The following is a 25,326-nucleotide window of genomic DNA, read 5'->3' as shown; positions in this document are numbered from 1 at the left end:
ACTTTTATTTGGAACATTATTAACCCACCACATTTCTTGATATAATCAGGGTCTGGGTGACTTCCTTTGCCACTAGGCAGACAGAAACCCCAAAAATTGACCTTTTGGACCTTTCAAGGACATAGATATCTCTAATGAAAACAGATTTGTCATTTCCAGCAAACTCCATAGATAAAGATTACCCAACCACCCAGCAAACACAAGCAATGTACACAACTGCTATTGTCCAAAGTCAATACACCTCCGACAGAGTTCTCTGCTTGGGCTGCTCCATCTATACCATTCAGGATACTTGTTGAGAACCTGGAGAGTCATGTCTCCCCCAAAAGTTGTTCTCCTTCTCGTGATCCTCAGTAACTCTTTGACATGGGGGCAACGGAACAAGAAACCACCACCGCAAAATCTGATCGATAAGATACAGAATGTGGCCAACTTTGATATCAACAAGGTAAGAGCGCTGGCTGAACAGATCTGGTTACACTTAGATTCTAAACAATTTACAAATCTTTAAAACACAAGGATAAGGATCTTTATTTTAGTCATAGTTAACTGAGAATAAGTGTTACTTTTTGAAATACTCCTGATCCTGGAGTATTAGTTTGAGTGTCTTTTTCTAGCAAACTATTTTGTGTGCAATTGTCAATGAAAGGGCTTAGCAAATCCCAGAAATACGGTAGGAAATCTAAGGTCTCATTCAAACAAACAATCCTGCATTTAACTTTTCTAAATATGTAATCTGGTAAGTATAAAAAAAATAAAATAAAAATTATGCTTCCATTTTGCTTGCATTTAGAGGTTTCTGGTTTAGGGTTCATGCGCACAGGAGTGTAACAGGCATTTTTTTTTAATGTGCAACGTTCGCTTTTGAAAAATATATTGGATATCCATGCAAAGAATTATCGATGCTTACAAGAGCAATTCACTTCTACAGCAGGCTCTCAAGCAAGAGAAAGTGCCAGGAAATGATGCTAGTCATAAAAAATGCCTGTTATTAATTGTCCCAACCAGGGGTGGACTGACAACTCATGGGGCCCCCGAGCAATAAGGGATCATGGGGCCCCTATGTCCTCTGAAAGGTACCAGGGGCATCTCATGGGGCCCCCTACTGACCCTTGGCCCTCGGGCAGTGCCCAAGTTCCAAAATGGTCAGTCCGCCCCTGGTCCCAACACATAGTTTGACCAGGCTGGCCCAAACATATCTACTGTAGTAATTTTTTTAAGTCCGCGAACGCGCGAAAAAACAAAAAACCCGTAAGTGTACAAAAAACATGTTAGTGCAAAACCAACACAAAAAAGTGCACTTAGGGGTGTGCTTTGTCCTCCCCCGAAGGAGTAGGATCTCTACCCTGATCCCCCGGGGCACGAAGCTCCTGACAGGGACAATGTTCCCGTGTGGTCCTCCTAGCCAAAAGGCCTGGTGGACCCCTTTCCTTGTGGCTAGCCAAGGCCAGCCACCAAGTACTTGGTAAGGGGGCTCTCCCGAAGAGAAAACCCCCTAGGGACAGGGGAGGAAGGAACCAAAAGGCCACACATCCTCCCCCTAGACTTCAGGGTAGGCCCGAGGACCCACACCCTACCATCCGTGAGAAAAAAAACAAAAAAAAAAAACACACACATAAGTGAAAAAGTGACAAACAGTGGGAGAAAATAAATTAAATAAATAAGCAAAAATAAAAAAAGTGGCCATGCAATTGTGCACTGGCTAGGCCCTGAGGCTGTAGTAATGATGCGCTTGCTAGGGACGCTGTATTAGCTGTATGTAGCCTCAACAGCATACAGTGTTGTGTTATGGTGCTCCTGGAACAAAATCTTTCCTCAGCCTTGTGTAAATTCTGATAAGGACTAGGCATGTTTGTTCCAGATCAGACTCACTAAAGCCGGCCATAGACGGTTCGAATCTCGGTTAAGCAGGAACGGGCCGAGATTCAAACCATGTATGGGCAGGATGAATGTACCCAAGTTGATTGATCAACTTGGGTACAACCAGCCTGCTGGATTTTACATGTGATTATCACTAGAGGTGGTCTTCCCCCACCCCCTCTCATTGGCAGAACACAATAGCTCGGCAGGAGGGATTCCTTTGTCAACACCTTTGTGTGTTGATGGGGAAGCAAGCGAATTTCTTCAACCCATTGTTTCAAGAAAGAAATTTGCACAGTCAATGGCCTGCCTAGGTTGTGACCAGCATTCATGACCAGCAATAGCAGCTGCTTTATTTCAATCTTTTCATATAATAGCACTAATCCTATTCCAAAATTCTGGGTGTTTGAAATAGCATATCTGCCAACATTGGGGGGGGGGTAAGGGCGAGAGGATGACTATGAAGTTTTTTTTTTGTTTAGTGCGCTTAACAAAAAAAAAAAAACAGACATCACTGTACAAACACAAGTGATGCTAGTGCAGGGATTTATCTGCTGTGCTATTGTGTTCTCACAGGAGGACTTCCCAACCCCCCACCCCCATTCCGCCGGAACACACCGATCAGTGCTCACAGCCATTGGCTGGGAGCACAGATCAGATGCCGGTTGGATACTGGTTTTCCAGCATACCTGTTTGACACAGGCTGGTTGTACACGCTAGCTGAAAGTTGTCTGGTTTCTGCTAAACTGGTTGATTTCGCCCGACATTCGGCCCGTGTGTACCCAGTTTTACAGGACAAACTTTTAGCAAACAATTACAAAATATCCATATGGAAGAAAAATATATTTTAAAAATATTCTTCCCAAATATATTAACATATATTTGAAATGCTACAATTTTGGTCATATTCAATATATTTAAAATAAGTTAATTATATATATATATATATATATATATATATGAAATACATTTTCAAAATATTCTTCCCAAATATATTTACAAATATATTTTTCTTGCATGTGGATAGAAGAGGTGGAAACAAGATTATCCAGTGATTGGCCTCACCAGCTACTGTCCCAAACCAATCTCAACAATACCCAAACTGAAATAGTTTTTTAAAGACTTTGACTGTAGTAGTGAGGAGCATTCAACACCAACCTATGTATTAAAATTGTATACAAATTGTATTCTAAGTACATCCAATACAACACATGGTAACAGCAAAACTAAAGTTCATTTATATCTCATTGACAGTCCATTGAATAGAACCACATGCGGACACAAATACATATTAAACACTCTTGTGGGTCTTGTCCCCCATATTGTCAACGCATTTCACAGTGATCCCGTTTTATTCAGGGATGGACTAATTAAACACATGATGTGTATTTTTGACACAGTGCTGTCCTATTTCACCAAAGGGATGTCAAAAATATATGCATATGTTAAACTAATAGACAATCTGACCACATCATGTGTTTATAAAGAGCCAGTCCTGACGAAACGCGTTGACAACGTGGGAGCCAAGACATGCATAAATGTCTAAAATGGGTTACATCCACAAACATTTTTATTTGGCCTAAAGCAAAGGATTGTGATTTGTATGCATCTGATATTTGATTGTACTAGTATCAGAAATTTTATTCAATGCATTTAGAATACAGTTTTAAAACATATGTTGTTGTTCGATACTCCTCACTGTTACATTCAATGTCCCAAAAACAAATTTAGTTTCTCAAGGTAATGAATGTCTAATTTGTTGCTTCTCAGACAGGGTCTTTTAGGGGCCCATTTGCCGCAGTGCACTTAAAAACACAGTATGAGTTTTTCAAAAAGCATATCAAGTTTTTTATGCGATTTTATTGCATTGCGTTAAACACATATGCATTTTAGATGCGTTTTGCATTTGTTTTCATCCCTGGTCAACTGAAAAAAATTGACATGTGACTAAAAAATTTCCAAAAATGTACTGTGGTAAGTTTTTGATGTGTTCTGGTAGATCACAAGCTTAATAATGGCATGCAATGCCAAGCTGCAGTTTCTAAAGCGAGCAAAATCCTCTCTTGTATTGAAAGAGGTATAGACTCCAGAGAGAGAGATATCATATTACCCCGGTACAAATCATTAGTAAGACCTCATCTGGAATATGCAGTTCAGTTTTGGACACCAATTCACAAAGAGAACATTGGGGAACTGGAGAAAGTACAGAGAAGGGCAACCAAACTGATAAGAGGCATGGAGGAGATCAGCTATGAGGAAAGATTAGAGGAACTGAATTTATTCTCTCTTGAGAAGAGGAGATTAAGGGGGGATATGATCAACATGTATAAATACATCAGTGGTTCATATAGTGAACTCGGTGTAGAGATATTCACCCTGAGGTCATCACAGAGGACAAGGGGGCACTCTTTACATCTGGAGGAAAAGAGATTTAATCTCCAAACATGGAAAGGTTTCTTAGATACACAGAATATAACTGGATACTAACATTTATAGGTAAAGTTGATTCAGGGAATATCCGATTGCCTCTCGGGGGATCAGGAAGTAATTTATTTCCCTGCAGGAGCAAATTGGATCATGCTTTGCTGGGTTTTTTTTGTCTTCCTCTGGATCAACTGTGGGTATAGGATTATAACTTTTTTAATTTTTTTAATGGTTGAACTGAATGGACTTTTTTCTTTTTTTCAGCCAGACTAATTATGTAACTATGTTCTCATTGATTTTCAATAGGAGATGCATTTTTGGTGTGCTTTTGAAACAGAGCACCAAAGATGCAACATGCAGGACTTCTAACAATGCAGTGCACCTGCAGCAATGTTCTGAACAGTTTAGGATTTAAAGGGGACACTTTTTCATGCACTTTTTTGTGCTGGAAAGGTGCCTTTTAGCACAGCAAAAGTGCATCAGTATGAATAGGGCCTTCATGTTAATGACATATTATGGGGGTAAACAGGGGCGGACAAACAACTCATGGGCCCTCGGGCAATAGGGGATCATGGGGCCCCTGTGTCCTTGCCCAAACTCAAAAAAGCCTATGAAAAAGGTACCAGGGGCATCTCATGGGGCCCCCTACTGACCCCTGGCCCTCGGGCACTGCCCGAGTTTCCAAATGGTCAGTCTGCTCCTGGGGGTAAAGCATCCCAGCATTATCCTACAGCCAGTAGATGCAGAATTTGTGACCCTCCCCATTCATGTGTGGGAAGAATTGAGTGATTCTACCCATTTTGGAGCATGGTATAATCACCGCAAAACTTGCAACATGCATTTGGGTCCCATTACTGTTAACGGCACCCCAAATGTGCAAACGAAATGGGGTTTGTTGCTCAGGAAAATGCTCATAAATTTGCCAAAGTTGGCTCCAAAAAAGGTACAGGAGCTACTCTGGTGCGTTTTTGTAGAAGAGAGCAGTTCATTCAAATGAATGGTGCTGCTTCAAAAATGTGCTAAAACGGCGATGCTGTAGCCATTGCTAGATGTGAGCGGGGCTTCATTGAGATTCACTGTTTGCTGACTGAAGGATCATTGAATAAAAAAAATATTGTAATTGAAATGAAACATTGTAACAGTTTACCAAGTGTACTGCACATCATTTATTTTGTATTTTTCTGGTCTGAGTCCTCTAACTATTTCTGTTTGTACAGTTTGCAGGGAAGTGGTACCTACTGTCCGTGGCCTCTGAGTGTAATTATCTGAAAATCAACAACCATCGTGTGGAGGCCACGTTAATTCAGACATCAGCTTCCAAGACCTCTCAGGGAGCAGAGATCATGGCTGTTAGCACATTCAGAGAGTTGTAAGTAGATCTGATTGTGAGCCTAGCACAAAACACACACACACGTACATATATGTACATTGGCTGTTCACTCTCATGAATATGCATTAGTATATCAGACCAAAAATTTAATTCCAGGTATATTTTTATTGCATATTTACAGTGAACCAACTTGGACCAAAGTAAGTATACATTTGGATACCTGCAGGATCCCCGTGGAAATAAATAGTCACTGTAGCATCCACCGCTACTCCAGTAATCGCCGTGGTCTTCCAGGTCGTGCGCTGAGCGGCTGTCCTGCTCCACAGTGATCACAGGGGTTTCCTAGCTCAAGATAAGCGCCATTTGGTTAAAGGAGAAAGTTATTGTGATCTTTACTTGGTTGAAAAATTAATAAATATTTATAATAAAAAAAAAAAAAAAGATGAGCGCCATTCACAGCATACCTTGCATTTTTTGCAATGTATTCAAATCGTTCATGGATTAGAAGAGATAGATATCACAGCCCATCTGCCCCTCACCCAATCAGAGAACACCTTGCAGTCATTGAGAAAAATGCAAATGCATGCATTCTGAGAATGGAGCTCATGTTGAACAAGCATCCCATTGTGCTCACTATGCAACAGGGCAGCAGCACAATATGGGACCCAGAAGACAGTGTCATTCACTAAAGTAACAGTGACTACTACAGTGAATATGTCCTTCCCACGGATATTGCAAATGCATACTTACAATGGTGAAATTTGGACCCAAGGCTCTTTTCAGCAGGAATGCAGTTTTGGCACCTCCAGCACTGAATGTATGTAATGGAAAGGTGTGCTGGCATGTGTTGGAGAGTCTATTGATGCTGGCTGCTGCAGGACCTATTGCTGCTGGGGATGATCTATTTTTTTAAGGTGTTTATTTAGATTTTTTGCATCAAAAAGTATACAACAGCCTGCAAACTGGGTACAGTGCAGAGCAACATATGTTACAGTAAGCCCCTGTTCACCCCAATGCGACTTGTCATGCGATTTGTCACTCAAATTTTATGGCAGGTCACACCCTATGATCGGTAATGGAACTGTTCTAATTGTTGTGACTCCAACTTCATTCGGTGCCAGGGGCGGACTGACCATTTGGAAACTCGGGCACTGCCCGAGGGCCCGGGGTCAGTAGGGGGCCCCATGAGATGCCCCTGGTACCTTTTTCATAGGTTTTTTTGAGTTTGGGCAAGGACACAGGGGCCCCATGATCCCCTATTGCCCGGGGGCCCCATGAGTTGTCAGTCCGCCCCTGTTCGGTGCACTACTTTTGCAGATTTCTGATGCGACTTGCAGTGACATCTGTACATGAAGTAGCACAGATGTCTTACAAGTTGCACCTGAAGTCACACTGACATGCAGCTTTGAAACCATGCGACTTCAAGTGACGTCACATGATTTGAAAGCCGTATTCAGCGTGAACCAGGGCACAAGGGTAGAACTCTGAGCACATAGGTACTGTAAATTCCAGCAATAGCTTAGTAGAATCTGTGTTACAAACAAGGCAAATAAACAAAACAAAAATGCCAACTGACACTCAGCCATACACACAGGTGCCTCCCCTCTTCCCTGAAGTACACTTCAAAATCCAAGAAGCACATAGAAAGAAGCTGTACCCTAAGTAAATAGGTCTAGAGAGGACACCTCCGAGTAAGAGGCCATAGAGGATTCCAACCATGGATTCTGAATTTTCTGAACTTGTTTGGGGCATACTCTGCCTTCGTTTGTTATTTTGGACTTTGGTAACTCTGCATTAACCGTACGTAAGATTTGTGTTAGGGATGGAGGGGTAGTTCTTTTCTAGGTGAGCAAAGTAGCTCTCCTAGCTTGAAAAAATATGAGCTGGTACACGATGCGTGCATGGACCAGGGGAACAAAGTGCTTTAGGACACCTAAGAGGCTGACTTCCAGTGTTTTAGTGCCAGTGAAACCAACATTGGTTTCCAAGACATCATATAATTCCTCCCAGAAGGTGAGGATTCAGGGAAATGTCCAGAAAACATGGTATATAGTAACTGAAGAGACTCCACATCTAATGCACTGAGCATTTGGAGTGAGGCCCACACGATGTAACCTTTCTGGTATAGAATGAAGATGATAAATACATTTAAATTGGATATATTTGTCTACTGTGCTAATCATAGTGGCAAACCAACTGTCAGTTGCCTCCTCCCAGCTATCTTCTGAAAGGTCCGGTATGAACAAAAACCATTTTGTGTAGGAGAATGCCTATGGTTGTGGTCCTGCAGCTTGCAGAATTTAGTAGAAGGTAGTAGTCACCTTTGTAAGATTGTCCTCAGAGTCCATTCCATAAGTCAAGGAGCCAGTGTTAAAGTTAAAGAGCAAAACTTTAGCATGTCTTGTTCACAGATATTTGAAGAAAAATTTGTTAGATTTTTGAACAGGCCTGCAGATCTTCAAAGGAAAGAAAGGAGTTCCTAACAACTGTCCCATATGAGTGATTCCCTTAGAGATTCAGCAGTAAGAATCCAGATGCAAGATATAGTGCTGGCATCCATAGGCGAAACAACATGTCTAGCTGTGAGCCAGGCCAAATAGGAGACATCCAAAGGAGATCTTCTGTTATAGGAATGTGTTGTGAGGCTAAACAGTCTAAGTGAGAACCTGAGGAGAACGCAAAAGAGCCCCAAGTAGAGCAGCAGCTGGGCTAAGGGTAGGACAGCACAGCCAGTTATAAATGTATGTTAACTGGGATGCAATATAGTATTTTACTGACACAGGGCAGCTAATCCGCCATCAGTTATAGCTGCCTGTAGGGATGATCTGGCAATTCTGGGTTGGTGGGAGATCTAATGTTACTGGGGTGTCCTTTGTTGTGGGGGTAGGGGGGTCAATTGTTGCTGGCAGGGATCTACTGTTGGCTGTTGGGAGATCTATTGTTGCTTATGGGGGGTCTATTGTTGCATAGGGTTTTTTGTGTTGTGGGGGGGAGGGGGGGGTGTCCTGTTGCTGGGTTTTGTTGCTGGCTTCAGACGATCTATTTTTTTTTGTAACTCTATATTTGTGAAATGAACATACAATAAAAGAGAACCAGGAGAAAAAAAAAATCACCAGAATACAGAGAAAACCAGTATAAACATCTACACCAAGCTTGAAGTAGTCACATAAAATCTTTAGGGGTTCATCAAGTTTGTATGTGAGAATAAGGTACCATGGGCAAATAAAACAGCACATAAATGACAACACAGGATCAGAACAAATCATTGGGTGATCATTTAAATAACATCCTAAGACAAGGAGGAGTATGCCAAAGCACAAAGAGCACGGACCGACTGTATAGTTACAAATATGTGAAAAATAACGTAGAGAAAATATCAAATCAGGTCGACAGAGCAAAAACCAAGCCAGTATTGAAAAAAACCTAGTAAAATGGGGGGGGGGGGGGTGAGGGACCCCGCAGTAGGATACTGTAGGGGCCGGAACAAATAGGACAAAAGAAAAGTAAAATTAGAACAGTGCAGGAAAGGTTAAGTGAAAAAAAAAAAGAGCAGAGGAAGAGGAGAGGTGGGAAATAAGGGAAACAGAACCAGAGCCCAAGGGAGTTGTATCCCCTCCCGGGATGAGAAATCAAGGCAAGTAGAGGCGAGACATTATACGGGGGTGAGTAAGTTTGGCCAGGTATGCATCTGTAAATACAAAGTATTGCCAAGGGCACCAGGGGTCCCGAAACATCTCCTCCTTATTATACAGGGTGGCCATGAGATCCTAAGTTCGTTCACCTTCAAGAACCACAATGAAAGGGTAGGAGGGTGGTTGTCTTTCCACTGTATAGGGATACAAGCCTTGGCCGTGTTAAACAGCTGAATAGTAAGAGAAGCCTTATATTTTTTTGATGGGTCTCCCCAAAAGATGCAACAGGCAGCCGCCAGATCGTCACCCAGGTCCACAGCGGTAAGATGTTTCATAATGTCAGTCACCCCTCTCCAAAACGGCTGAAGCCTTGGCCACTGCCAGAAGACATGGAGGAGAGTACCACCATTGGCTCCACATCGCCAACACACATCAGGAAACTGCAACGAAATACGGTCAAGTTTAGACGGCACCCGGTACCAATGCGTGAGGAGCTTATAATTGGTCTTCTGAACTTTAGTGGCCAAAGAAGACTTATGAGCAAAGTACAAGATCTTTTCCCGTTGTGATGCAGAAAAAAGGAGACGTCCAGGTCGGACTCCCATTTAGATAGGAAAGGAGCAACAAAATCGGGTTCCGGGTGGATCAAAGAAGAGTAGATGGTGTCTCAGTAACAACTTACACCTGGAGAGTGGACCTGCCCAGATGGATTGCAGACAGCAATAAAACCTGACAGAGGTTCAAACCCTTCTCCACATTATTTACTGCTAACAAAAAATGTTTTAGGAACATTCCACTTTATTATAACATTATTGGTCTTCTGCGTTGTTGTATGTGTTCAGGTAACAGGTCCTCATTAGAAGTTCAGCTAATGTAAAACTTGCATAGTGATAATTATATTACAGTATATATTTTTCTGTTTCAGGGACGGCATCTGTTGGGAGATTAAACATGCCTATCAGAAAAATAAGATCAATGGTCGGTTTACCATAAAAGGTAGGTACTTATGACTATATATGCATGCCATCTAAGTTTAAGGCTGGGTTCACACTGATGTGATCTGATTTTTGATCCAACTTTCAGTGCAATTATGTAGTGCAAGTTGGATGCTACAGCTATTTTGAAGTGGTTTTCATATTCTATGGGGCCACATTTGTGTTGGAATCACACCAAAATAGTACAGGAACCTTTTCCAAAATGGCCCCGTGCTGTGCCACAGTGATGTGAACGGGCACCACTGTAAACAATGTGACTTCCAGTGTCATGCAATTCTGTGCAAATCAAGTCCACGGAGGTGCAAAAAAATTAAAAACCCATAAGTGAACAAAAAGTGTGCAAGTGCAAAACACCAACACAAAAAAGTGCACTTAGGGGTGTGCTTTTGTCCACCCCCTGAAGGAGTAGGATCTCTACCCTGATCCCTGGGATGCAAGGCTCCTGACAGGGACAAAGAGTTGCCAACATGGTCCACCTAGCCAAAAGGCCTGGCAGACCACTTCCCTTGTGACTAGTTAAAGCCGACCATCAAGTACTAGGTCAGGGAGCTATCCCAAAGTGAGACCCCACCAAGAACAGGGGAGGAAGGAACCTAGGGGCCACATATCCTCCCCCTAGATTTCAGGCCAGGCCCGAGGATCCACACCCTCTATCCAAGTGAGAAAAAAAAACACATACACAAGTGACAGGTGACAAAACAGTGGAGAAAGAATAAATAAGTGGTCAAGCAAAAGTGCACTGGTTAGGCCCTGAGGCCTGTAGCAAACAAATTGCCCTGGACTTAAGCAAAAGGCCTAGCTCTCCCAGGGGGCACTGTTCCACAGACTCTTTGCCTCCCTGGCCCCTGGCCAGACAAGGTAGACCCATTCATATCAGAAGGAACTGGGCCCATCCAGTTTTTCTGGGGGAATTACCCCTGTGCCTCAACTGCCTGTGAGCTCCACGGTTTCTCTTGCAGCCGGTACTAACCTTCGGAGCCCCCATCACTCCAGCAGGGGTACTATACAGCCTGTCATCCTCACCTAAAGGCAAGAATAACAGCAGAGAACCCCTACTGGACACTGATAAGAACAGATACTACACTTGATCTTAGCCAAAAGGCCGAGAAGCAATTCTGTGCAACTCAAGTCGCATCTGAAATTGCACTAGTGTAAACCTGGCCTAATAGTTCCAGCTGATTTTTAGTTGCCAAATTGGGGCTCACAAGAGAAACCAATAGAGGGAAATGCTCCACTTTTACATTGTGATGCAAGGTCTACACCAAACTCAAAATAAAATATAGACAGTTTATATCTTATGAAAGTGGAGCTAAATAAGACCAATTTTATTTTGGCTTACAGAGAGAAACCCTGGCGCAGACAGATTATGAAAAATTGTCTCACATATTTTCTAAAAGTGGCGCACCTTGCTCCAAATTTAAGTTCTAGACAGGTACATGAATTTGGCACACAATGCACCACTTTTGGAATGCATGCAAGACACTTTTGTAAAATCAATAGGTGCCAGGCTTTATGCATTGGAAAGGGAATGCATTTTGTGGGGTTCATCAGTACCCTTTAATCAAGGGGTTGTTGTTGCAGAATAATAGACCTAAACTGGCCATAAATGGGTAGAATTTTAAATGAAAATTCTTAGGAAAAGAAAGTTCTAGGAAAGTTTGTTGTTTTAATCATTAGTGGAGTCAAATCGACATTTGCTTTTGAGTAACAAGAAAATTCAAAGGAGCAGGATGGAAATTTTTTCTTGAACAAATGTTACAGACAAATTTTCTTCAGAATGTTTGTTTGAAATTCTATCCATCTATATTAACCAGCTTAAGTAGCACACTGAACTGGGACGAAATGGCTAAAAAGAATCTAATAAAATGTGTAGGAAGGCTTTCACAGTTACCATAGCATTTTTGTTAGCTTAGACTAGTCTGGTCACTTAACTCTAACTTCTCATCAACAAAAACCCAGATCAGCTGTCACAGACATACTCAAACCAGCCCATGTAGCCCCAATGCAAATGCTAACATTTTGACGTTAGATGGGAATAATAACTGAAGCTCCTGACCTATATCTGCATAATTTCATGCCTTGTGCTACTTTCATATTTTTTGACTGGCTAATTAGAAAACTGCGTGAATAAGCAAGTGCTTCCCAATACATTGCTTGGTAAGTGTGTACATATATATTGTATATACAGATAGCAAATTACATGTTACAGGTAATAGGGAGTGTGAGGATGTTTAATAGGGCTGCTCCGACACTGGTATCAGTGCCGATACTAAGCATTTGCACAAGTAACGGTACTCGTGGAAATGCTCTGATATCTGAAACCAATACCTTCAGGCTCAGTTCTTTCAGCTGCCAGCAGGATTCCCCCACTGACAGCTGAAGTGTAAACAACAAAAAAAAAGCTGACAATTATTGGTTGTTAAGGAGAGGGGCCGCTGCCATCCTTAACAACCAATGACTCATTGTTTATCATGCGGCAGGGTTCCCCTGCTGACAGCTGTAGAGTAAACAAAAGAAATGTCCTGAAAATTGGAGCTGTCAAAAAAAAAAAAGGGAGTCTGACAATGTTTATTAACAACATTGTTGCCCAGCCACTAATACAGAAAGATAAAAAGAAACATTGTTTCATTTTGTATCTTTCTATTTATTCATCCACAGATCAAAAGGGATGAACTTCAATCTGCAGATTAAGTCAGTTAAAAGCAACCTGTCAAGTAAAAAAAAAGTAAAGTTTTTTTTTTAATTCTATTAAATGTTCCTCTGTTTCACCCCGTATTAACCCTTAATTTACTCTAATAAGCCCTAATTAACTCCTTATTCTCCTCCATTTCATTTTCCTTTTTGTCTTTGTTCATTTCTATTTTATAAACTTGTAATAATTACCTTTTTGTTTATTTTTTTTATTTATTACAGGTACTTGTATAGCGCCGTCAATTTATGCAATGCTTTACATAAATATTGTATATTCACATCAATCCCTAACCCTCAAGGGGCTTACAATCTAAAGTCTTTTGTTTTGTTTGTTTGTTAATATTTTACACCTTTAACATATATTTCCGTGTTTCACATGGACAAAAGTGCAAAACTGAAAAAAAAAAAAAACACATTTATTTCAATTGTAAATAACTTTTCAATTGTTTGTACCAAAATCATAATTTTAGTGTAATTTCAAACAGAACAAAATTACAGAATAAAATGGGCACTTTTTATGTGCTGTAACACTTTATTTTTAAACTAACACTAAACAATATGTATTACATTGTTCTCTTAGCCCTGGTTCACATATATGCAGCCATGTGGGCCGTGCTTTGCGCAGGCATGAGAGCCCATTCATTTGAATGGGCTCCCATTCCCCAGGACACACAGGGAAGAGGTCCCTGCACTTCTTTGGAAACCACAGCCCACACGGGAACCTCGGTTCCCAGTGCGGTTGCGATTTCCAGTGCGGGCGGCGTGCCATTAGAATTAATGGCACCCGCCTGCAGGTCCGCATTCTTCTGTACAGATCCGCAGCAGCACCACCCGCACATATGTGAATCTAGCCTTAAGTAATTATAAATTTAGCGTGGAATTAATAGGTCTATAGCAGAAGTGCAAAAATTGCAGTGGTCCATGAGGTGTGAACAGGTGTAAGAGCCAAAGTGGTTAAGGAGCGGGGCCGCTGCATCCTTAACAACCGATCACTCATTTGGCTGTATCCGGGGTTCCCCTGCTGACAGCTGAAATGTACTCAAAACAGTTGCCGGCAGGTATCAGCAAGAATTATTATTATTATTATTATTAGAAAAAAGTATTAGCAAGAACAAAGAAAAAAAGTATTGGTACTCTTACTCGCTGTAAAAAAAAAAAAAAAATAATAAAAATGGTATTCGCACATCCCTAGGCTTTAAGCAGCATAAAATGTGAAAAAAGTGCAGTGAGAGCTGCAGGCTTGTATAATGGCGTCACCTTCTAATAGGGTTAGATGGGAAACACTACAAAGACTAACTGTTGGCTGTATGAAAAAGAAAAGATTTTTCAGGCGTTTGTCTTACTTCTGCTTATCTCTGTACACACAGGGAAAGGGTATATGGGACAGATGGACGTGGTGCTTGCAGAGACAGACTACCAGAACTATGCTATATTGTATTATCAGAGGAAGAACAAGATCACCTTGAAATTGTATGGTGAGTGTGGACAAGACTACATCTGTACAATTACACTTTAAAAACTCAATATTCAGTTTGAATTCCCCCCCCCCCACCGGCCGCTCCTCCCAATTCTAACATTACAGTTTGACAGGGCTGTACTTATGCTGTGGCATTTTTAACTTGGACAGCACCACCTGTCAAACTCACTCATTGAGATCAATGAGGCAACACCACAAACCAAATGCTTGGCTTGCAGTTGTGTTGTGATCTCTCCATGTAAAGTTGCTGTTCCATTATTACCAAAAAGAGGCTTAAATATCTAAAAGAAGCTTAAAAGTGACACTTTAAAACGTTACAATAGCAACATGCCCAACAAGGTGTGTGCTACCCCCTTAATTAGTCCTCCTCTTTCGGATATTGCCTCACTTTGTTCCCAGGAATTGACTCCTTGACTTATGGGCTACACCTGCCTACATCCTGTCCAATACGAATGCCCTTAGTGTACGTGAAGCCATTTTCTTATTAGTTTTAGATGGTTTAGAAGCAGGGGTGGACTGACTATTTGGAAACTCGGGCACTGCCCGGGGTCAGTAGGGGGCCCCATGAGATGCCCCTGGTACCTTTTTCATAGGCTTTTTTGAGTGTGGGCAAGGACACAGGGACCCCATGATCCCCTATTGCCCGGGGGCCCCATGAGTTGTCAGTCCGCCCCTGTTTAGAAGGGTTATGAACCTCTGTCAGTTTTTTTTGTTGTCTGTGGGCCATTGGGTATAGGTTTCAGAGACACAACAGGAAGTGAGAGGAATCATCTCCAGAGCATTTTCTGAAAGTTGCATGCCCATGCGCAGGATCATAAGTTGAGCCCCCTTGCTCGAGAAAAAGAAAGAGGCACCTTGCTACAGTGGGTTCAGTTTAGCATGTGCTATTTAGTGCAGTTTAACCACTGCTCCAGAGGATTTACCCCCCTTCCTGACCAGGCCATTTTTTGCGATATGGTGCGGCGTTACTTTAACTGCAGAGCAATACAAAGCAGCATGCTGGAGTTGACAGGGGAGAGATCTATATGGTTTACATACAGACCTCTCCCCCGTTAGTAGTACGGGTGCCACGGAGAATCTCCGGCTGGGACCTGGTGATTGAAATCTGTAGCCGCCAAAGGTGGTGAGAGTAGAGAGTGCATGCACCCCCTACCCGGAACTACTAAATCACGTATGTATACATGATTTTGCACAGCCCTGCTTTCCCTGTAGCAGTAGTTCTGCTATAGGGCGGTCGAGAAGTGGTTAGAGCATTGTGGTTAAATAGAGTCTGAGCTGATTTACATAGTATAGAATGAGGCAGTGCTGAATAGGGAATTTACAGCACAGTATCTATGGAGATACACTGAAAGGGCCATTAGAAATTGGGGCACCTGTTCAGGAGTCAGTAGTAAATGATGTTGAGTTCAGAGGTCAGTATAAAGTGATGAAGAGTTCAGAGGTCAGAAGTAAGTGACACCAAGTAAAGCTTAGCTCAAAGTTAGGAAAGGCAAAGGGGGCAGGTGTCAGCATAAAGTGACACTGAGTGCAAAGATCAGTAGTAGGCAATGCAGAGTATAGGAGTCAGTATAAAGTGGAATTGAGTGCAGAGGTCAGTAGTAGGTGACAAATAGTACAGAGGTCAGCAGTGAGTGACACAGAGTGCAGAGGTCAGTAGTAGGTGATGCAGAGTATGGGGCTAGTAATACGTTATGCAAAGTACAGGGGTCAGTATAAAGGGACACAGAGTGCAGAGGTTAATAGTAAGTGACAAATCGTGCAGAGGTCAGCAGTAAGTAACAGAGTACAAGGATCAGTATAAAGTGACACTGAGTGCAAAGGTCACTAGTAGGTGATGCAGATTACAGAGTCAGTAAAAATTATGCAAAATTTAGAGGTCAGCAGCAAGTGACAGAGTACAGAGGTCAGTATAAAATGACACAGTGAACAGATCAATAGTAGGGGACACAGAGTACAGGGGTCAGTAGTAAGTGAGGTATAGTTCAGAGGTCAATAGTAAATGATGCAGAGGTCAGTAGTAAGAGAGGTATAGTTCAGAGGTCAATAGTAAATGATGCAGAGGTCAGTAGTAAATGATGCAGAGTTCAGAGGTCAGTAGTAAATGATGCAGAGTTCAGAGGTCAGTAGTAAATGATGCAGAGTTCAGAGGTCAGTAGCGAGTGACGCAAAGTATAGCTGAGCTCAAAGTTAGGAATGGCAAACCCATAATAAGATAGTAAAGCTGGTTCCAGAGAGGCACACACGTGGCTTTCGAGTTAATAATAATACCAGATCCTTTAGTTTTAAACACTTAAATGGATGACAGGTTTGCTTTACTATCTGCCAGACATGGGATTTATGCATAAAGCCAATAGTTTACTCCATCATTCCCCATCAGAGACAACAAGCAGAGTACAATGACCCAAAGGACTATGGTCTCTTTGTAATAGTATATTTCCCGTTCATGCAGCGTGCAGGAGAGGAGATACTCCTTTAACCCCCGAAGAGACAGGATCCTTGTGGTGCAGAGAAGGTTTATTTATACAGCTGCACTTGGAAAATACACTCATCCTCTGGCTGCATGCATATGACCCCTGATCTAAGGAATTTGATATTTATAAAATAAACCAGATCTAAAAATAAATAGTCTTAAATACTTATGCCGTACTACATACAGTACATAGTTTGTAAAATAGCACTTACCTATCCTGGAGAAGGATACTCCAGGCTTCCAAGGCAGCCGGTCAGGTGACCAGATACTGAACAAAAACATACTGGCATCTGGTCATGTGATCTCAAATAAAAGGTCAAAGAACTTTCTGGTCCTTGGCTCAGCCACATTTCTGGCGTTTCCCTTTACAAGAAGCATTCAGCAACTTTTGGGCCAACTTTGCCACATGGTAACAGATCTGCATCTTTATAGAGGTAGTTTGAAGCTAACGGTCTTCAATTTCTAAGCCAACCAAGCTAGGTCATTCCCATCGCCTGCTCCTTGGTCCAGTGCAGCTTGTCAAGACATACTGTGGTCTGACATCTAACTGCTAGTATTATTGGTCAAGTGTATGAGATCGGGCAAACATTTTCTCAACCTCTAGGCTGTTCATACACAACATGCTTTTCCGAAGTTCTCTCTAAATCCTTTATCAGAATATACATAAACTAACAAATGGCAGTAGATTATGCTATGTGTCCATCTTATGTTTCGTAAGGTTTTGGGCGAAAAAAAAAAAAGCAGTATTTTGTAGCCATGTAGATTTTTTTTTTTAAGGATCTGAACACAGGTTGCATTGCTGTGTATGGGACAATGCACACAGCTACATACAAGCACACTGGCTGCTAGAAGAGGATGAGAAGTAATTTTACACATGTATACTTGACTCGTGTTTATGTATGCATGTACAGTATACAGAAAGTCTTTATGGAACATACCATGTGTATTTTATTCAGGATCTTTTTGCCACCCTCTGCCAGCAAAATCATGCATATGTAGAGCTACTCCCGTAGGAGCCACAGGAATATTTTTCAAGTATTCCGCAAAAACTTTTCCCTGCAGGCAGGCACATAGGCTCATTCACATGTTTCTCCAATAACCAGTCTAGGGGTGTTTTTTTTTTTGGAGAACTTGGATAGGGTTGAGGCAATTAAGTAGGAAACTCCAAAAACAAGATCTTTAGGATAAGCTATTACAAAATCCGCACTTGCATCAAACAGTGGACTTCAGCTTTAAGGCAGTAGTACAAGTGGTAGTAGGCTAGAGCAGAGTCCCTTCAAGTAGGAGATTACATGGACAAAGCTATTCAGGACACCAGCCGGAGTCCCCTTTAGCTTGATCTGCAGCTGGCTCCCTAGCACCAGAGGGGTTTTAGCAGACCAAAGTTTCTAATATCCTTTCAGGGGTGTCCATACTCACAAGGCCCAAAGACAGATGGTTGCCTTCCTCCATGATACCAGACCAGATCTACAGTAGACAGCCGGTCATTCAAACTCACGCAGAACTCGGGACTCGGCATTCAGGCCCTCAGGACACCCACCAGAGGCCTACAACAGCAGATCCAGCAGCATTGCCTGGGAGGGCAACATTTCCTCTCCAGGCTGGAACAATCCCAAGCAGGAAAGAGCTAGAACTCATTGAATAAATACAGTTACCAAGCATGCCATCAGAGCCTCTCTCTCTGGGATAGGTCAGGGCTGTAGCAATATTCATGCTGCCATCTGCATAGTTCCACATCTTTGATCAAGAAGCTTATCTCAAGCTTTCTGGATGCAGAGGGAACTATCAGGCTGGCAGCAGCAGAACACACAAACACCGGTTACAGTGTGCAAGCTAAACTTTTACCTAACAACAATCAAAACCACACTGACTACAGTGTGGCAACTAAATTTACCTGCCAAAACACACTATAAAACGTATCTTTCTGTAGTGCTACCCTCGTGAGGGACGCTGTATTTCTAGGTATCCCTAAGCTCTGCACAGTCAGGCAACATACCTTTTCCTCACTTTCATCCACAGTCAATGAACAGTCCATGAGCTTGGTTTCTGTTATTTTATTAGGGAATATAACTTGGATAGGGTAATAGGGATTATGGGGTGCCCAACTTGACTGAATCAATGTATGGGAACAGTTTCCTTATAATTTACATAAACTGATCCTGGACTGTTCTTTTCCTTGAAAGCTGTCTTTGCTGATCTGTAGCAACAGCCCCTTATGGGCAAAGGACTCGCAGCCCCCCCATCTGAAAATCAACTTGACTTCTAACTACATGCAGAGATGTCTCCTTTCCCCTGTAGAGCTGCTCCTAGCTCCACATCCTCAGACACTACCAACCCTCCTGGCTGCTCTGAAGATCTTCCAGGCCAAATGTAAAGTATTAAGCACAGTGCTGTCCTTTGAAAGCTTGCTACATGTGGCAGTCTCTCCCTTTGTAAATCCCTGAGTGTGCTGATGTACTCACTCTGCTCTCCTTGCTCCCATGCCTTGATCCTGTTCATGCCGTGCTCCTGATTGGATCCTCCTGTGCCAGCCTGAGCCCAGCCTGGAGGCCAGACCCCCCAGACCAAGGGGACCCCAGTTCACAGACAGACTCCTCAGCACTCCATCTTCCACCCGACTGTCCATTCGGCTTGACTATCCCATATTTATGAGCTGGTCCACTACTCTAGCAGGACCTCCAAACTTTGAATCGGTTAGACTCCCATAAACATGCAGATTAGGTCTCCACCTCCTCTACCTACTGGCTTCTGGAAGGTTCCCATAGTCCTAGATTTGCTCACACTATTCTACACTAAAGGGTGCTACATATTTAAACCATCATCTATCTAGGAGGGTGCTACACAAACTAAATTACATCCATATGCAAGAGGCCTAACAGAGGCACCCTACAGTATCTCACATAAGTGAGTACACCCCTCACAGTTTTGTAAATATTTTATTCTATCTTTTCATGTGACAACACTGAAGAAATGACACTTTGCTACAATGTGACGTAGTGAGTGTACAGCTTGTATAACTGTAAATTTGCTGTCCCCTCAAAATAACTCAACACACAGCCATTAATGTCTAAACCGCTGGCAACAAAAGTGAGTACACCTCTAAGAGAAATTGTCCTAATTGGGCCCAATTAGCCATTTTCCTTCCCCGGTGTCATGTGACTTGTTAGTGTTGCAAGGTCTTAGATGTGAATGGGGAGCAGGTGTGTTAAATTTAGTGTTATCGCTCTCTCTCATACTGGTCACTGGAAGTTCAACATGGCACCTCATGGCAAAGAATTCTGCGGATCTGAAAAAAAAAAAAATTGTTGCTCTACATAAAGATGTCCTAGGCTATAAGAAGATTGCCAAGACCCTGAAACTGAGCTGTAGCATGGTGGCCAAGACCCTGAAACTGAGCTGTAGCATGGTGGCCAAGACCATTCAGCATTTTAACAGGACAGGTTCCACCCAGGACAGGCCTCGCCATGGTCGACCAAAGAAGTTGAGTGCATGTGCTCCGCATCATATCCAGAGGTTGTCTTTGGGAAATAGACATATGAGTTCTGCCAGCATTTCTGCAGAGGTTGAAGGGGTGGGGGGGTCAGCCTGTCAGTGCTCAGACCATACGCCGCACACTGCATCAAATTGGTCTGCATGGCTGTTGTCCTAGAAGGAAGCCTCTTCTAAAGATGATGCACAAGAAAGCCTGCAAACAGTTTGCTGAAGACAAGCAGACTAAGGATATGGATTACTGGAACCATGTCCTGTGGTCTGATGAAACCAAGATAAACTTATTTGGTTCAGATGGTGTCAAGTGTGTGTGGCGGCAACCAGGTGAGGAGTACAAAGACAAGTGTGTCTTGCCTACAGTCCAGCATGGTGGTGGGAGTGTCATGGTCTGGGGCTACATGAGTGCTGCCTGCACTGGGGAGCTACAGTTCATCGAGTGAACCAGGAATGCCAACATGTACTGTGACATACTGAAGCAGAGCATGATCCCCTCCCTTCAGAGACTGGGCCACAGGGCAGTATTCCAACATGATAACGACCCCAAACACACCTCCTAGATGACCACTGCCTTGCTAAAGAAGCTGAGGGAAAAGGTGATGGACTGACCAAGCATGTCTCCAGACCTAAACCCGATTGAGCCTCTGTGGGGCATCCTCAAACGGAAGGTGGAGGAGCACAAGGTCTCTAACATCCACCAGCTCCATGATGTCTTCATGGAGGAGTGGAAGAGGACTCCAGTGACAAACTGTGCACCAAGCCAACTCTAGTACTTCCCCGAACACTGTAGGTGGCTCTGTCTCTCTCACTTGCAGTGAGATCGACCAGCGGGGGCATTGGCATCCAGGAACTAGTGAAAAATGTAGATCACAGAGTGTGCAACCTACCATGAACAGTCCCCCTTGCCAACCATGACCGCACTGTGCCCCAGGCAGCTGCATCTCCCTTGTCCCCAACTGCACTCAATGGGAGCCACTCAGGGGGTCAGATCTGTGGGAGGCAACGGGAGACATACTGACACTTGTACTTGTAAAAACAGAAGCCAGACTTCAGTGTTTGCAAGCGATACTGGTGAGTAGTGATCAGAAGGCCTGAGTGGAACATAGTTCCATCAAGTTCCTGCTGAGTAATGTTGGAAGCTCTGTAGCACTGTCCCATTGGGGTTGATTTACTAAAACTGGAGAGTGCAAAATCTGGTGCAGCTGTGTATGGTAACCAGCTTTTAACTTCAACTTGTTGCTAAAAAAAATGTTTTATTAACAAATATGTTTACAGTTCTAACCTTAAAAAAAAAAAAAATATTTGCTCTCAGGACGGAACACAAAAGTAACAGATGACATCTACAGAAAGTTTAATGACCTCGTCAAGAAGCAGGGGATGGATCTAGAAGACATCTATCCATTCCCAAAATACGGTGAGTGATTTAGTCACATTTATAATTGACACTTTGGTCCTTTTATTTAGGCTCTTGGGCCACCTTACATAGTTTAAAGCATGTTTTTGGCATGCCCATGACATGCGTTTTTTAAAAGAAAAATAACCTCAAATGTCAAATTGTTTTTTTTAATTATTTACAGGTTTCTGCGAGGTGGCCGATAAGTTCCACATTCTTAATGGTAAGGTTTTGTGATTTCTCTATGTGGTGTAAAATGTAAAAATGGACATTATTTTCATAATTAGATAAGTCCTTCCTTTGTATGTCCAGCTTGAGTGTTAGCATATAGAAATTGTATTTCCCTATTTAATGTGGAGGCATAGGGCTCAGCTCCAGCAGGGTCTGTATTGGTGCCTATCTGGCAGGGGTGATCTCCAGCAAGGTTATAATATCCTGAGCTCACATTTTTATCCAAGCCATTTATGTCACTAAGTGAAGCCACCTTATCTTCCTATGGAGGGTCCTGTTCAGTAAATTTATTATGGCATATCTGTTCCCTCAGTGGGCTAAAGCCTGCTGTCAGCTGGCGTCACAGAGGTGGTCAAGGCTCTGCAAGGATACCGACCGTATTATCAGGATCCGCCCAGAAGCCTGATCGGCAGCTGGCTCAGCCTCTCAGTGTGCCACTGGGAGCCTGAGCCAGCCATTCCTGCCACCTACACAGCCCAACACTCCAGTGAGCGCTGGAGGGGCAGAGCAGATAGCCAGAGACTGACAGTCAGAGTCACCCTGTAGACAGAAGACTGAGAACTGAGCAATCAGCAGAATTTGATTTCTCTGTTCTCGGTCTTAGAGACTGTGGGGGACAGATGCAGTATCAGAACAATGCTGTATTCACCTAGTTGAGTATGACTGTTTTTTTTTAATCCCGTACTTCTCTTTTGATAATCAAGAAAATAATAGCCCTCAATATTGGTATAAGTTGATGCAAAAATCTCCCTTCATTAGTAGTCAGTGGTAGGAATGTTAGCCCCCAGCAATGGTTGTCATTGGCAGGCTATAACCTTCCTGGCTATAAATATACTGCCCCCACTAGCATTGGAGGTCAGTGGCTGGCTGTAAGAAGATCTCCAGCATTGTTGTTCAGTGTTTGTTCCCCTGAATGCATGCTCCTGCACTGAGCGGTCTCTCCCAGTTGAGCCAGGACTATAATTCAACAGTGGCACTGGCCCTACTGTTTCTAAATATAAACCATCTGTCCCTAAAGACATGATATTGTGAGCCCTAAAATTCTGTCCCCACCCCCAGGAATAGTCTCACTATCTTCCATCTATGGTAGACCTGAATATGAATAATAATTTAGAAATAATCTTTTTTTTCAGAGGTCCCAAAATGACGTTCCTTGGAGGTACAGGGATTATGAAGGTGGAGTCCCCCAGACTGGACAAGCCACACACCTCAATACAAGCACAAATACATTATTATCACTATATATTATTATTCCATACAGCATAACATTTTTTTTAAAGTGGAACTATTTTTTCCTAGTTTTGGATAGATTGGGGAAGGTTTAGAACCTTTTCAGGTTTTTAATTGATCCATTAAGGAGATTAATTGACCACTGTCACTAGAACAGAAAGTTATGGGAAATTAAACTTTTACAGCTGTCACTAGGACAGGATCTGAGGGGATGTCTTTTAATGGGAGCACTGTTCCAATGACATCTGTCAGAGGTGAGGTCTCCCCTCACATCATGGAGAGTTATACTCACTTCCTGTCATGTTCAAAGAAAATCTTTCCAGTGGAGTTGCAGATTATTATTATACAGAATGTTTTATAGCACCATCAGTTTGCACAGCACTTTACAAAATAAAGCAAGACAATAAAGTTACAATACAGTTCAAGATAGAAGGGTTAGGAGGGTTCTGCTTATGAGAGCTTTCATTCCAAATGACTGGCAGAAACATTCAAGATGGATTAAAGGGGGATAGTCTCTATTGAGGTAGGCCAATATGGAGGTACCTGCAATAATCGAGGCAAGAGATAACAAGGGAGTAATTTATTAGCTTGGTTATTAGCTATTGGTTAAGATGGGGCAAATTTAGAAATGTTACGGAGGTGAAGGTGGCAAGATCTGAACAGTGATTGGATGTAAGCCTGAAAGAGGAGTTGAGAGGAAATCTCATGAGCTCAGTTTTGGAAAGACTGAGTTTGAATTAGTGATGTGACATCCATACTGATATGTCAGTTAGTAAATTAGTGACAGTCAATGAGACTGAAGGGTTGAGCTGAGGAGTAGAGAGCAAGATTTGGGTGTCATCAGCAGAGAGAAAGTATTAAAAGCCATGGGAGGCTATCAATTGACTATGGGAGGAGGTGTAGATAGGAAATTGAAGGGGTCTGAGAACAGAGCCTTGGGGGACCCCAATGGGAAAGAGATGAGACTGAGTTGTAGGTGACACTGAGATAGATAGGAGAACCAGGGAAGAGTAGAGTCTTGGAGGCCAAAAGGATTGCAGTTTTTGATGAGGAATGGGTGGTCAACTGTATCATAGGCAGCAGAAAGGTCTAATAGATTGTAATAAAAAAACCTGATGGTGATCCTAACATTTCCCCACTCTATCCAAATTGAAAAAAGCAAGTTTCAGCTAGAGTTCTGCTTAAATAGGTGCAAAGATCAAGTGCCTGAAACCCAACAATGAATCACAGATCATTTTTTACCTGTCAGACAACTAGTGAGATAGCTGTCGCTTTGGGTTATGTTATTAAGGTTACCCTGTCTAAATAATATATGTAAGGGCACACTTTAAAACAAGTTTAATGATGCTGACATTTTCTAAGTGTGTCAGATACTGTATCTGCTCCCCCACCCCATGCCTTGTATTTTGTTCCATCCACATCTACAGGTCTACCATATTTATACTGATGTTGCAGCTTTGGGAAGAACCACAGACCAGGTCCAGGTATCCGACACACCTAGACATGGCGGATACCAGTAGTGCCTGTAGCCCTTTAAGATTTTATTCGCTGCTCCCTGAAAAGATATTGTAGGTAATAACCATGTTTTACAGGGTTCTCCCAACAATTTTTAGACAGTAGACGGTCATTTTGTAGTTGTTTTACAGCAAAGTGCAGCTGTAAAACATTATACTTTGTTATTGTGATAATTGTAATAAATTACCACTTTCAAGCACTAAACAAAATTCTGGGTTCCCAATAAAAGCAAAAATGTTGCATTCTATTCATCAATACCGTTTTTATAACATGTTGCTTTGAAAAGTGCTCTACTCATAGCTATGATTCATGGTGGAGTGATCACCTTAGATGACAGTGCATTTTGTTTATTGTACCTCCTGTGTACACACATGAGCTCCAGAACTTTCCCCACCAAACCCCCACCCCCTCGGTCAAGCTCCATCCGAGCTGACCGCAGCCAGAATAGCCAGCAGCAAACACCTGTAAAGCCCAGCCTGGATCCTTCCCTACTAAACAAAACAAGCTCAACGGAGAGGCCCAGACCTTCATCCCGAAGTTTCCCTTTAAATCGAGCCTGTAAAGCCTCCCCCTTCTTCATTTCTCTGCAGGC

The 25,326-nt window shown here is 42.5% G+C and overlaps 1 protein-coding gene and 1 pseudogene across 1 annotated transcript; one reads left to right on the top strand and one right to left on the bottom strand.

The window, feature by feature from the left end:
- The first annotated feature begins 221 nt into the window (after positions 1-221).
- Positions 222-24,981, top strand: C8G (complement C8 gamma chain). The gene is made up of 7 exons (XM_089675039.1): positions 222-448; positions 5,502-5,653; positions 10,172-10,242; positions 14,300-14,407; positions 21,678-21,779; positions 21,943-21,981; positions 23,123-24,981. The coding sequence occupies exons 1-7, from the start codon at positions 314-316 to the stop codon at positions 23,134-23,136; spliced, it is 621 nt and encodes a 206-aa protein (XP_089531165.1). The 5' UTR covers positions 222-313; the 3' UTR covers positions 23,137-24,981.
- On the bottom strand, positions 11,235-11,355 carry LOC149463497 (U2 spliceosomal RNA; annotated as a pseudogene).
- Positions 24,982-25,326: the final 345 nt, after the last annotated feature.

Source organism: Staurois parvus, unplaced genomic scaffold (assembly GCF_062004578.1).
Source record: "Staurois parvus isolate SC_StPar_1 unplaced genomic scaffold, SC_StPar_1.0 ptg000154l, whole genome shotgun sequence".
NCBI lineage: Eukaryota > Metazoa > Chordata > Amphibia > Anura > Ranidae > Staurois > Staurois parvus.
Note: the sequence above shows the minus strand (reverse complement) of the source record. Positions and strands in the feature narration are given on the sequence as shown.